This window comes from Cherax quadricarinatus, unplaced genomic scaffold (assembly GCF_038502225.1).
Source record: "Cherax quadricarinatus isolate ZL_2023a unplaced genomic scaffold, ASM3850222v1 Contig83, whole genome shotgun sequence".
Taxonomy (NCBI): domain Eukaryota; kingdom Metazoa; phylum Arthropoda; class Malacostraca; order Decapoda; family Parastacidae; genus Cherax; species Cherax quadricarinatus.
Window position 1 is genome coordinate 321,847 of NW_027195109.1, and position 13,880 is coordinate 335,726.

At 42.9% G+C, this 13,880-nt stretch overlaps 2 protein-coding genes across 2 annotated transcripts in view; both read left to right on the top strand.

Annotated features, from left to right (window-relative positions):
- LOC138851200 (uncharacterized) overlaps positions 1-8,830 on the top strand; it is a 50,042-nt gene extending 41,212 nt beyond the window's left edge. The window contains exons 16-17 of the mRNA XM_070080026.1: positions 3,038-3,110; positions 8,589-8,830. Of these exons, the coding sequence (XP_069936127.1) occupies positions 3,038-3,110; positions 8,589-8,830 (315 nt within the window). The remainder of the gene's footprint in view (positions 1-3,037; positions 3,111-8,588) is intronic.
- A 2,649-nt stretch (positions 8,831-11,479) lies between these two features.
- LOC128692920 (receptor-type tyrosine-protein phosphatase epsilon) overlaps positions 11,480-13,880 on the top strand; it is a 41,726-nt gene continuing 39,325 nt past the window's right edge. The window contains exons 1-3 of the mRNA XM_070080025.1: positions 11,480-11,703; positions 11,967-12,174; positions 12,269-12,392. Coding sequence (XP_069936126.1) covers positions 12,076-12,174; positions 12,269-12,392 — 223 coding nt within the window. The 5' untranslated portion in view covers positions 11,480-11,703; positions 11,967-12,075. The remainder of the gene's footprint in view (positions 11,704-11,966; positions 12,175-12,268; positions 12,393-13,880) is intronic.

Here is a 13,880-nt window from a genome sequence, read left to right on the forward strand (position 1 = left end):
TCTCTACTACACTACCTCTCTACTAAACTTCCCGTCTACTTCACTATCTGTCTTCTACACTACCTGTCTACTTCACTACCTGTCTACTGCACTTCATGTGTGCTACACTGCCTGTCTCTTAGACTTCCTGTCTACTACTCTGCCTATCTACTATATTGCCTGTCTACTTTACTACCTGTCTACTACACTGCCTGTCTACTACATTACCTGTATACTACACTACCTGTCTGCTAAGCTACCTGTCTCCTACACTACCTGTCTGCTACACTGCCTAACTACTACACTACCTGTCTACTACAATGCCTGTCTACTACACTGCCTGTCTACTACACTACCTCTCTTCTACACTGCATGTCTAGTACACTGCCTGTCTCCTACACTGCTTGTCTACTACACCTCCTGTGTCCTACACTACCTCTCTACTATACTACCTGTCTACTACGCTACCTGTCTATTGCACTTCGTGTCTACTACACCACCTGTGTACTACACTGCCTGTCTACTACACTTCCAGTCTACTACACTACCTGTCTATTACACTACCTGTCTACTACACTACCTGTCTACTACACTACCTGTCTACTACACTACCTGTCTACTACACTACCTGTCTGCTACATAACCTGTCTACTACACTACCTGTCTGCTACATAACCTGTCTACTACACTATCTGTCTACTACACTACCTGTCTACTACACTACCTGTCTACTACACTACCTGTCTGCTACATAACCTGTCTACTACACTACCTGTCTACTACACTACCTGTCTACTACACTACCTGTCTACTACACACACTGTCTTCTACTTCAGTAAGGAACCGTGTACGTCAAGTCCATACTGGAGTATGCAGCACCAGTTTGGAATCCACACCTGGTCAAGCACATCACGAAATTAGAGAAAGTGCCAAGGTTTGCAACAAGACTAGTTCCAGAGCTAAGGGGAATGTTCTACTAAGAAAGGTTAAGGGAAATCAGCCTGACGACACTGGATTACACTAGGGTTAGGGGAGACATGATAACAACATACAATATACTGCGAGGAATTGACACGGTGGGCAGAGACAGGATGTTCCAGAGATGGGACACAGAAACAAGGAGTCACAATTGAGAATTGGAGACTCATATGAGTCAAAGGGATGTTAGGAAATATTTCTTTCGTCATAGAGTTGTCATGAAGTGGAATAGTCTGGCAAGCGACGTAGTGGAGGCAGGAACCATACATAGTTTTAAGATGAGGCATGATTAAACTCATGGAGCAGGGAGAGAGAACCTAGAAGCGACCAGTAAAGAGGCGGGTCCAGGAGCTATGAATCGACCCCTGCAACGACAAATAGGTGAGTACAATGTCTTCTGCACACTGCCTGCTACAAACACTGCCTCCTACACACACACACACTGCCTCCTACACACAAACACACTGCCTCTTACACACACACTGCCTCCTACAAACACTGCCTCCTACACACACACACACTGCCTCCTACACACACACTGCCTCCTACAAACACTGCCTCCTACACACACACACTGCCTCCTACACACACACTGCCTCCTACAAACACTGCCTCCTACACACTTCCTGAAGTGTCCCTGTTCGCAGATGATGTGAAGTTAATGAGAAGAATTAAATCAGATGAGGATCAGGCAGGGCTACAAAGACCTGGACAGACTGGACATGTGGTCCAGCAACTGGATCCTCGAATTCAACACTGCCAAATGCAAAGTCGTGAAGATTGGGGAAGGGCAAAGAAGACCGCAGACAGAATATAGGCTAGGTGGACAAGGACTGCAAACCTCCCTCAAGGAGAAAGATCTTGGGGTGACCACAACACCGAGCATGCCTCCGGAGGCACACATCAACCAGATAGCTGCTGCAAAATATGGGCGCCTGGCAAACCTGAGAATAGCGTTCCGATACCTTAGTAAGGAATCGTTCAAGACACTGTACACTGTGTACGTCAGGATTATACTGGAGTATGCAGCACCAGTTTGGAACCAACACCTGGTCAAGCAATTCAAGAAATTAGAGAAAGTAAAAAGGTTTGCAACAAGGCTAGTTCCGGAGCTCGGGGGAATGTCCTACGAAGAAAGGTAAAGGGAAATCGGACTGACGACACTAGAGGACAGGAGGGTCAGGGGAGACATGATAACGACATACAAAATACTGCGTGGAATAGATAAGGTGGACAGAGACAGGATGTTCCAGAGAGGGGACACAGAAACAAGGGGTCACAATTGGAAGCTGAAGACTCAGACGAGTCACAGGGATGTTAGGAAGTATTTCTTCAGTAACAGAGTCGTCAGGAATTTGGAATAGCCTAGCAAGTGATGTAGTGGAGGCAGGAACCATACATAGCTTTAAGACGAGGTATGACAAAGCTCAGGGAGCAGAGAGGCGGGGGACCTAGTAGCGATCAGTGAAGAGTCGGGGCCAGGAGCTGAATCTCGACCCCTGCAACCACAAATAGGTGAGTACACACTGCCTCCTACACACACACTACCTCCAATACACACACTGCCTCCTACAAACACTGCCTCCTACACACACACTGCCTCCTACACACACACTGCCTCCTACATACACACTGCCTCCAATACACACACTGCCTCCTACAAACACTGCCTCCTACACACACACTGCCTCCTACACACACACTGCCTCCTACACACACACTGCCTCCTACACACACACTGCCTCCTACACACACACTGCCTCCTACATACACACTGCCTCCTACACACACACTGCTTCCTACACACACACACACACTGCCTCCTACACAGCCTCCTACACAGCCTTCTACACACTGCCTCTTACACACACACTGCTTCCTACACACACACACACACACTGCCTCCTACACACACACTGCCTCCTACACACACACTGCCTCCTACATACACACTGCCTCCTACACACACACTGCTTCCTACACACACACACACACACTGCCTCCTACACAGCCTCCTACACAGCCTTCTACACACTGCCTCTTACACACAACAATGCTAACTTTATATTATGTGTTCCAGATATCAGCCAAAAATCAGGGAGTTCCTGACTATGGTCCGGTTGTTCATGTAACGGCCACTACTCGTGCAGGAAGTAAGTTCACTGTTGGTGTATGACACTGTTGTCTGTTTCTTGACTCTGTTATTATGTCTGTTTTTTCTGTTGTTCTGTTTCTTGTCTCTGTTATGTCTGATTCTTGCCTCTGTTGTTATGTCTGTTTCTTGTTTCTGTTGTTATGTCCGTTTCTTGACTCTGTTATTATGTCTGTTTTTTCTGTTGTTCTGTTTCTTGTCTCTGTTATGTCCGTTTCTTGCCTCTGTTATTATGTCTGTTTCTTGTCTTTATTATTATATATCTTTGTTGACCGTTCCCTGCTGCTATTGGCTCTCATGCTACTGTTTACTGTTCCATGCTACTGTTTCTGTTCCATTCTTCTATTGACTGTTCCATGCTTCTGTTGACTGTTCCATGCTTCTGTTGACTGTTCCATGCTTCTGTTGACTGTTCCATGCTTCTGTTGACTGGGTCATGCTACTGTTGACTGTTCCATGCTTCTGTTGACTGGGTCATGCTACTGTTTACTGTTCCATGCTACTGTTTCTGTTCCATTCTTCTATTGACTGTTCCATGCTTCTGTTGACTGTTCCATGCTTCTGTTGACTGTTCCATGCTTCTGTTGACTGTTCCATGCTTCTGTTGACTGGGTCATGCTACTGTTTACTGTTCCATGCTTCTGTTGACTGTTCCATGCTACTGTTGACTGTTCCATGCTTCTGTTGACTGGGTCATGCTACTGTTGACTGTTCCATGCTTCTGTTGACTGTTCCATGCTTCTGTTGACTGGGTCATGCTTCTGTTGACTGTTCCATACTTCTGTTGACTGTTCCATGCTTCTGTTGACTGTTCCATGCTTCTGTTGACTGGGTCATGCTACTGTTTACTGTTCCATGCCTCTGTTGACTGGGTCATGCTACTGTTGACTGTTCCATGCTTCTGTTGGCTGTTCCATGCTTCTGTTGACTGGGTCATGCTTCTGTTGACTGTTCCATGCTTCTGTTGACTGTTCCATGCTTCTGTTGACTGTTCCATGCTTCTGTTGACTGTTCCATACTACTGTTGACTGTTCCATGCTTCTGTTGACTGGGTCATGCTACTGTTGACTGTTCCATGCTTCTGTTGACTGTTCCATACTACTGTTGACTGTTCCATGCTTCTGTTGACTGGTTCATGCTACTGTTTACTGTTCCATGCCTCTGTTGACTGGGTCATGCTACTGTTGACTGTTCCATGCTTCTGTTGACTGTTCCATGCTACTGTTTACTGTTCCATGCCTCTGTTGACTGGGTCATGCTACTGTTGACTGTTTCATGCTTCTGTTGACTGTTCCATGCTTCTGTTGACTGTTCCATGCTACTGTTTACTGTTCCATGCTTCTGTTGACTGTTCCATGCTACTGTTTACTGTTCCATGCTTCTGTTGACTGGGTCATGCTACTGTTGACTGTTTCATGCTTCTGTTGACTGTTTCATGCTTCTGTTGACTGTTCCATGCTACTGTTTACTGTTCCATGCTTCTGTTGACTGTTCCATGCTACTGTTTACTGTTCCATGCCTCTGTTGACTGGGTCATGCTACTGTTGACTGTTTCATACTTCTGTTGACTGTTCCATGCTTCTGTTGACTGTTCCATGCTACTGTTTACTGTTCCATGCTTCTGTTGACTGTTCCATGCTACTGTTTACTGTTACATGCCTCTGTTGACTGGGTCATGCTACTGTTGACTGTTTCATGCTTCTGTTGACTGTTCCATGCTTCTGTTGACTGTTCCATGCTACTGTTTACTGTTCCACGCTTCTGTTGACTGTTCCATGCTACTGTTTACTGTTCCATGCCTCTGTTGACTGTTCCATGCTACTGTTTACTGTTCCATGCCTCTGTTGACTGTTCCATGCTACTGTTTACTGTTCCATGCTTCTGTTGACTGTTCCATGCTACTGTTTACTGTTCCATGCCTCTGTTGACTGTTCCATGCTACTGTTTACTGTTCCATGCTTCTATTGACTGGGTCATGCTACTGTTGACTGTTCCATGCTTCTGTTTACTGTTCCATGCTTCTGTTGACTGTTCCATGCTACTGTTTACTGTTCCATGCCTCTGTTGACTGTTCCATGCTACTGTTTACTGTTCCATGCTTCTATTGACTGAGTCATGCTACTGTTGACTGTTCCATGCTTCTGTTTACTGTTCCATGCTACTGTTTACTGTTCCATGCTTCTATTGACTGGGTCATGCTACTGTTGACTGTTCCATGCTTCAGTTTACTGTTCCATGCTACTGTTTACTGTTCCATGCCTCTGTTGACTGTTCCATGCTACTGTTTACTGTTCCATGCTTCTGTTGACTGTTCCATGCTACTGTTTACTGTTCCATGCCTCTGTTGACTGTTCCATGCTACTGTTTACTGTTCCATGCTTCTATTGACTGGGTCATGCTACTGTTGACTGTTCCATGCTTCTGTTTACTGTTCCATGCTTCTGTTGACTGTTCCATGCTACTGTTTACTGTTCCATGCCTCTGTTGACTGTTCCATGCTACTGTTTACTGTTCCATGCCTCTGTTGACTGGGTCATGCTACTGTTGACTGTTTCATGCTTCTGTTGACTGTTCCATGCTACTGTTTACTGTTCCATGCCTCTGTTGACTGGGTCATGCTACTGTTGACTGTTCCATGCTTCTGTTGACTGTTCCATGCTACTGTTTACTGTTCCATGCCTCTGTTGACTGGGTCATGCTACTGTTTACTGTTCCATGCCTCTGTTGACTGTTCCATGCTACTGTTTACTGTTCCATGCCTCTGTTGACTGGGTCATGCTACTGTTGACTGTTTCATTATCATTTATCAAACTTTTCTTCAGGTGCTTCATAACGCTTAATTAACTTCACTGTCACCATAACTTCCTCCACAAAAACACTGACCTTCGGTCCAGAACAACATTATTCTCACCTTAACTGCAATATTACGATAATCATTACTCCTTGTTAGTACTCTTACGATAATCATTACTCCTTGTTAGTACTCTTACGATAATCATTACTCCTTGTTAGTACTCTTACGATAATCATTACTCCTTGTTAGTACTCTTACGATAATCATTACTCCTTGTTAGTACTCTTACGATAATCATTACTCCTTGTTAGTACTCTTACGATAATCATTACTCCTTGTTAGTACTCTTACGATAATCATTACTACTTGTTTGTACTCTTACGATAATCATTACTCCTTGTTAGTACTCTTACGATAATCATTACTCCTTGTTAGTACTCTTACGATAATCATTACTCCTTGTTAGTACTCTTACGATAATCATTACTCCTTGTTAGTACTCTTACGATAATCATTACTCCTTGTTAGTACTCTTACGATAATCATTACTCCTTGTTAGTACTCTTACGATAATCATTACTCTTGTTAGTACTCTTACGATAATCATTACTTTGTTAGTACTCTTACGATAATCATTACTCCTTGTTAGTACTCTTACGATAATCATTAGTACTCTTACGATAATCATTACTCCTTGTTAGTACTCTTACGATAATCATTACTCCTTGTTAGTACTCTTACGATAATCATTACTCCTTGTTAGTACTCTTACGATAATCATTACTCCTTGTTAGTACTCTTACGATAATCATTACTCCTTGTTAGTACTCTTACGATAATCATTACTCCTTGTTAGTACTCTTACGATAATCATTACTCCTTGTTAGTACTCTTACGATAATCATTACTCCTTGTTAGTACTCTTACGATAATCATTACTCCTTGTTAGTACTCTTACGATAATCATTACTCCTTGTTAGGACTCTTACGATAATCATTACTCCTTGTTATTACTCTTACGATAATCATTACTCCTTGTTAGTACTCTTACGATAATCATTACTCCTTGTTAGTACTCTTACGATAATCATTACTCCTTGTTAGTACTCTTACGATAATCATTACTCCTTGTTAGGACTCTTACGATAATCATTACTCCTTGTTAGTACTCTTACGATAATCATTACTCCTTGTTAGTACTCTTACGATAATCATTACTCCTTGTTATTACTCTTACGATAATCATTACTCCTTGTTAGTACTCTTACGATAATCATTACTCCTTGTTAGTACTCTTACGATAATCATTACTCCTTGTTAGTACTCTTACGATAATCATTACTCCTTGTTAGTACTCTTACGATAATCATTACTCCTTGTTAGTACTCTTACGATAATCATTACTCCTTGTTAGTACTCTTACGATAATCATTACTCCTTGTTAGTACTCTTACGATAATCATTACTCCTTGTTAGTACTCTTACGATAATCATTACTCCTTGTTAGTACTCTTACGATAATCATTACTCCTTGTTAGTACTCTTACGATAATCATTACTCCTTGTTAGTACTCTTACGATAATCATTACTCCTTGTTAGTACTTTTACGATAATCATTACTCCTTGTTAGTACTCTTACGATAATCATTACTCCTTGTTAGTACTCTTACGATAATCATTACTCCTTGTTAGTACTCTTACGATAATCATTACTCCTTGTTAGTACTCTTACGATAATCATTACTCCTTGTTAGTACTCTTACGATAATCATTACTCCTTGTTAGTACTCTTACGATAATCATTACTCCTTGTTAGTACTCTTACGATAATCATTACTCCTTGTTAGTACTCTTACGATAATCATTACTCCTTGTTAGTACTCTTACGATAATCATTACTCCTTGTTAGTACTCTTACGATAATCATTACTCCTTGTTAGTACTCTTACGATAATCATTACTCCTTGTTAGTACTCTTACGATAATCATTACTCCTTGTTAGTACTCTTACGATAATCATTACTCCTTGTTAGTACTCTTATAATTGTCTCAAAATATGCTAGTATATCACCTTTTAGCACTTTTTCTATATGTAATATTTTATATATTTTTGGAAAATCATTTGAAAAATACATTAGAATCTCTAAGGTTAGCCACAATATTTTAATTTTAGTGGTCAAGTCTACATTAAGTTGAAGTTGTCGTAAGAAATAACATAGTTTATAATCTCACAGCTCATGGGAGACACGTTGTTAAGCTATATTGATTCTTATGTGTCAGGTTGACTTAGTAGTTTCTTCATGTGTCTGCTGCAGATTAATATCATACATAGGCTTATAAAAATTTAATATTATTCAACCACGATTTTGTTTATTTTCTCTGCCTCCCTTGTTCCACCTGTCTTGTAACTTCTTGCACCTGTCTTGTAACTTCTTGCACCTGTCTTGTAACTTCTTGCACCTGTCTTGTAACTTCTTGCACCTGTCTTGTAACTTCTTGCACCTGTCTTGTAACTTCTTGCACCTGTCTTGTAACTTCTTGCACCTGTCTTGTAACTTCTTGCACCTGTCTTGTAACTTCTTGCACCTGTCATGTAACTTCTTGCACCTGTCATGTAACTTCTTGCATCTGTCATGTAACTTCTTGCACCTGTCATGTAACTTCTTGCACCTGTCTTGTAACAGAGCCGTCGCCACCAGTACTTCTGCACTCATCACACGCCACCAATACATCAGTAGTAGTGACCTGGGCTGCCCCACTATACCCAGCTGGCAAGATTATGTATTACTTGGTCAGAGGTCGTCCTTTCCTCACCTCACGCACGGACTCCTACACTTGGAACTTCAACACAACCAACATCAAGACACAACCATGGTGTGTGAACATGAACCAAGAGGATTCTGACCACTTGTCTTGCGGTGTGTGATTTTCAGTGGTTATTCTTGACCATGGTGTGATTCTTGACTGGGGTGTGTGATTCTTGACCACGGTGTGTGATTCTTGACCACGGTGTGTGATTCTTGACCATGGTGTGTGATTCTTGACCATGGTGTGTGATTCTTGACCACAGTGTGTGATTCTTGACCACGGTGTGTGATTCTTGACCACGGTGTGTGATTCTTGACCACGGTGTGCGATTCTTGACCATGGTGTGTGATTCTTGACCACGGTGTGCGATTCTTGACCATGGTGTGTGATTCTTGACCACGATTCTTTGTGTTATTCTTGACCTCGTTGTGTGATTCTTGACCACGGTGTGTGATTCTTGACCACGGTGTGTGATTCTTGACCACGGTGTGTGATTCTTGACCACGGTGTGTGATTCTTGACCACGGTGTGTGATTCTTGACCACGGTATGTGATTCTTGACCACAGTGTGTGACTCTTGACCACGGTGTGTGATTCTTGATCACGGTGTGTGATTCTTGACCATGGTGTGTGATTCTTGACCACGGTGTGTGATTCTTGACCATGGTGTGTGATTCTTGACCATGGTGTGTGATTCTTGACCAAGGTGTGTGATTCTTGACCATGGTGTGTGATTCTTGACCACGGTATGTGATTCTTGACCATGGTGTGTGATTCTTGACCACGGTGTGTGATTCTTGACCACGGTGTGTGATTCTTGACCACGGTGTGTGATTCTTGACCACGGTGTGTGATTCTTGACCACGGTGTGTGATTCTTGACCACGGTGTGTGATTCTTGACCACAGTGTGTGATTCTTGACCACGGTGTGTGATTCTTGACCACGGTGTGTGATTCTTGACCACGGTGTGCGATTCTTGACCATGGTGTGTGATTCTTGACCACGTTGTGTGATTCTTGACCACGGTGTGTGATTCTTGACCACGGTGTGTGATTCTTGACCACGGTGTGTGATTCTTGACCACGGTGTGTGATTCTTGACCACGGTGTGTGATTCTTGACCACGGTGTGTGATACTTGACCACGGTGTGTGATTCTTGACCACGGTGTGTGATACTTGACCACGGTGTGTGATTCTTGACCACGGTGTGTGATTTTTGACCACGGTGTGTGATTCTTGACCACGGTGTGTGATTCTTGACCACGGTGTGTGATTCTTGACCACGGTGTGTGATTCTTGACCACGGTGTGTGATTCTTGACCACGGTGTGTGATTCTTGACCACGGTGTGTGATTCTTGACCACGGTGTGTGATTCTTGACCACGGTGTGTGATTCTTGACCACGGTGTGTGATTCTTGACCACGGTGTGTGATTCTTGACCACGGTGTGTGATTCTTGACCATGGTGTGTGATTCTTGACCACGGTGTGTGATTCTTGACCATGGTGTGTGATTCTTGACCACGGTGTGTGATTCTTGACCACGGTGTGTGATTCTTGACCACGGTGTGTGATTCTTGACCACGGTGTGTGATTCTTGACCACGGTGTGTGATTCTTGACCACGGTGTGTGATTCTTGACCATGGTGTGTGATTCTTGACCACGGTGTGTGATTCTTGACCACGGTGTGTGATTCTTGACCACGGTGTGTGATTCTTGACCACGGTGTGTGATTCTTGACCACGGTGTGTGATTCTTGACCACGGTGTGTGATTCTTGACCACGGTATGTGATTCTTGACCACGGTGTGTGATTCTTGACCACGGTGTGTGATCCTTGACCACGGTGTGTGATCCTTGACCACGGTGTGTGATTCTTGACCACGGTGTGTGATTCTTGACCACGGTGTGTGATTCTTGACCACGGTGTGTGATTCAGCAGTGATCAGTATTATTTAATGGAAGGAAATATTATGTAGACACACAAAGGATGTTAAAGTTAATCTATCACACAGGAAATGTTTCTGACTAACATAACAAACAACAAACTTACATTCTCCTGCAAGACAGAATGAGAGGTGGCATGAGTGTAGCTTGTAAGTAGATCAACAGCAGTAATATATGGTATGTAAATGAGGTGTCGGTTTAAAAAGACACGTAAGCAAACACTATAGAAGTGATCAAGGTCCCAGGACCGAAACGTTTTCTAATGAATATGTTATAGTGTTTGCTTACGTGTCTTTCTAAACCAACTTGTCGGTATTTATTACCAAGGTTTATACCAAATGAGGTGTTGAAAATATCGACCTAAAATAGAATACAGTGGATTAAAAATAGAAAAATTTAGATTTGTTAGTGACTAGTTATTGTTTTGACAACAGTTCAAATTTTGTTTAGTTGAGGCATACAAGAAAATATTTTAAATAAATCAAATGAAGGTAAATTAGGCCTAGCATAAAGTATATGGTTGAAAATTTGTTATAAACAGGAACCTGAAGTTATTTTGCAGTGTTCTCTATGTTCTTCTGTTCTTAGATTTATTTGTATTTATTTTTTCTAATGAAAGAAACCTTTTAATGAATTTATGGAGTGGAATGTTAATGTAATATTTATTTTAGTTTCTATATAGTATCTCTAATGTTTTTTTTAGATATATTTTAACTATCTGTGATTAAGAATATAAAATAGATACCAGTACTGTATTTGTAAATTTCTATACATCTACAATTACACTTAATCTAGTCCCTAATTTTTGTATTGTATTATACTGTATAATGTATGTTGGTGTATTCTCCAGTTCACTGCAGTGGGTGCAGGTGTAGAAGTGGAGGTAGAAGTGTCAGCTTGCAACCAACAACATTGCAGTGACTGGACAGTGCAGAAGGTGTGGACTAGACCCGAGTCACCTCACATTACCTCAGACCTCCAGTTTATCACCTCCTATAACAACACCATCACCATCCTTCTGCCTCATGTTACCACCTTACCTGCGTGGGTATTTTGTGCTCATGTTAATGTAATACTAATAATTATATAATTATATTTCCTACAATAATCATGATGCCCCAAAACGATCATTTTAATTATGATTTTTAAAGGTTTAGCAAAACTGTATATAAACATATATAAACTATATAACCATATATAAACTGTATATAAACTTATATAAACTGTATGTAAAATCTCACTCCAGCTTAATTATAAGTGTATCACACACATTAAGTCACTTACAATCTGGGTATTTCATTTGGTAGGTGGCAGTGGATTGTGGTGTATAAAGAACATAACCAGAATAATGGAGAACAAGAACACTCGCTGAAGGCTGAAGAACTTGAACAAAAACAGGACTTAGAAGAATATAAAATGATACGTAAGGTGGAAATGATGGCAGAAAAACTTGTTCGTGAATATCCTCAGAAAACACCAGATTCCTCTCTGTGGATCGCTGGCAAACTTTATCAGGTAAATTGTTATTCTTTATGTTATTCTTAGTTCCATTGTTATTGATACTTTGTTATTAATGCGAATGTTATTAAGACTTTTACTTGTGTTACAGGAGAAGAACAAAATCAAGAAGGAGTTTGTTGTGGGTGACAACAAGAACAACACTGGCTTCCTCAACCGTCACCTCACGTCTGACTCTAAATACTGGCTCACTGTTGTCACTGAGACCACGGCAGGTATGACACTAGATACTGGCTCACTGTTGTCACTGAGACCACGGCAGGTATGACACTAGATACTGGCTCACTGTTGTCACTGAGACCACGGCAGGTATGGCACCAGATACTGGCTCACTGTTGTCACTGAGACCACGGCAGGTATGGCACCAGATACTGGCTCACTGTTGTCACTGAGACCACGGCAGGTATGACACTAGATACTGGCTCACTGTTGTCACTGAGACCAGCGCAGGTATGGCACCAGATACTGGCTCACTGTTGTCACTGAGACCACGGCAGGTATGACACTAGATACTGGCTCACTGTTGTCACTGAGACCACGGCAGGTATGGCACCAGATACTGGCTCACTGTTGTCACTGAGACCACGGCAGGTATGGCACCAGATACTGGCTCACTGTTGTCACTGAGACCACGGCAGGTGTGACACCAGATACTGGCTCACTGTTGTCACTGAGACCACGGCAGGTATGGCACCAGATACTGGCTCACTGTTCTCACTGAGACCAGCGCAGGTATGGCACTAGATACTGGCTCACTGTTGTCACTGAGACCACGGCAGGTATGGCACCAGATACTGGCTCACTGTTGTCACTGAGACCACGGCAGGTATGGCACCAGATACTGGCTCACTGTTGTCACTGAGACCACGGCAGGTATGGCACTAGATACTGGCTCACTGTTGTCACTGAGACCACGGCAGGTATGGCACCAGATACTGGCTCACTGTTGTCACTGAGACCACGGCAGGTATGGCACCAGATACTGGCTCACTGTTGTCACTGAGACCACGGCAGGTATGGCACTAGATACTGGCTCACTGTTGTCACTGAGACCACGGCAGGTATGGCACTAGATACTGGCTCACTGTTGTCACTGAGACCACGGCAGGTATGGCACCAGATACTGGCTCACTGTTGTCACTGAGACCACGGCAGGTATGGCACCAGATACTGGCTCACTGTTGTCACTGAGACCACGGCAGGTATGGCACCAGATACTGGCTCACTGTTGTCACTGAGACCACGGCAGGTATGGCACCAGATACTGGCTCACTGTTGTCACTGAGACCACGGCAGGTATGGCACCAGATACTGGCTCACTGTTCTCACTGAGACCAGCGCAGGTATGGCACTAGATACTGGCTCACTGTTGTCACTGAGACCAGCGCAGGTATGGCACTAGATACTGGCTCACTGTTGCCACTGAGACCAGCGCAGGTATGACACTGGATATTGGCTCACTGTTGTCACTAAAACCAGGGCAGGTATGGCACTAAATACTGACTCACTGTTGTCACTGAGACCACGGCAGGTATGGCTCTAGGTACTGGCTCACTGTTCTCACTAAAACCAGGAAAGGTATGACACTAGATACTCTCTCACTGTTGTCACTGAGACCAGCGCAGTTATGGCTCTAGGTACTGGCTCACTGTTGTCACTAAGACCAAGGGAAGGTATGGCACTAGACACTGGCTCACTGTTGT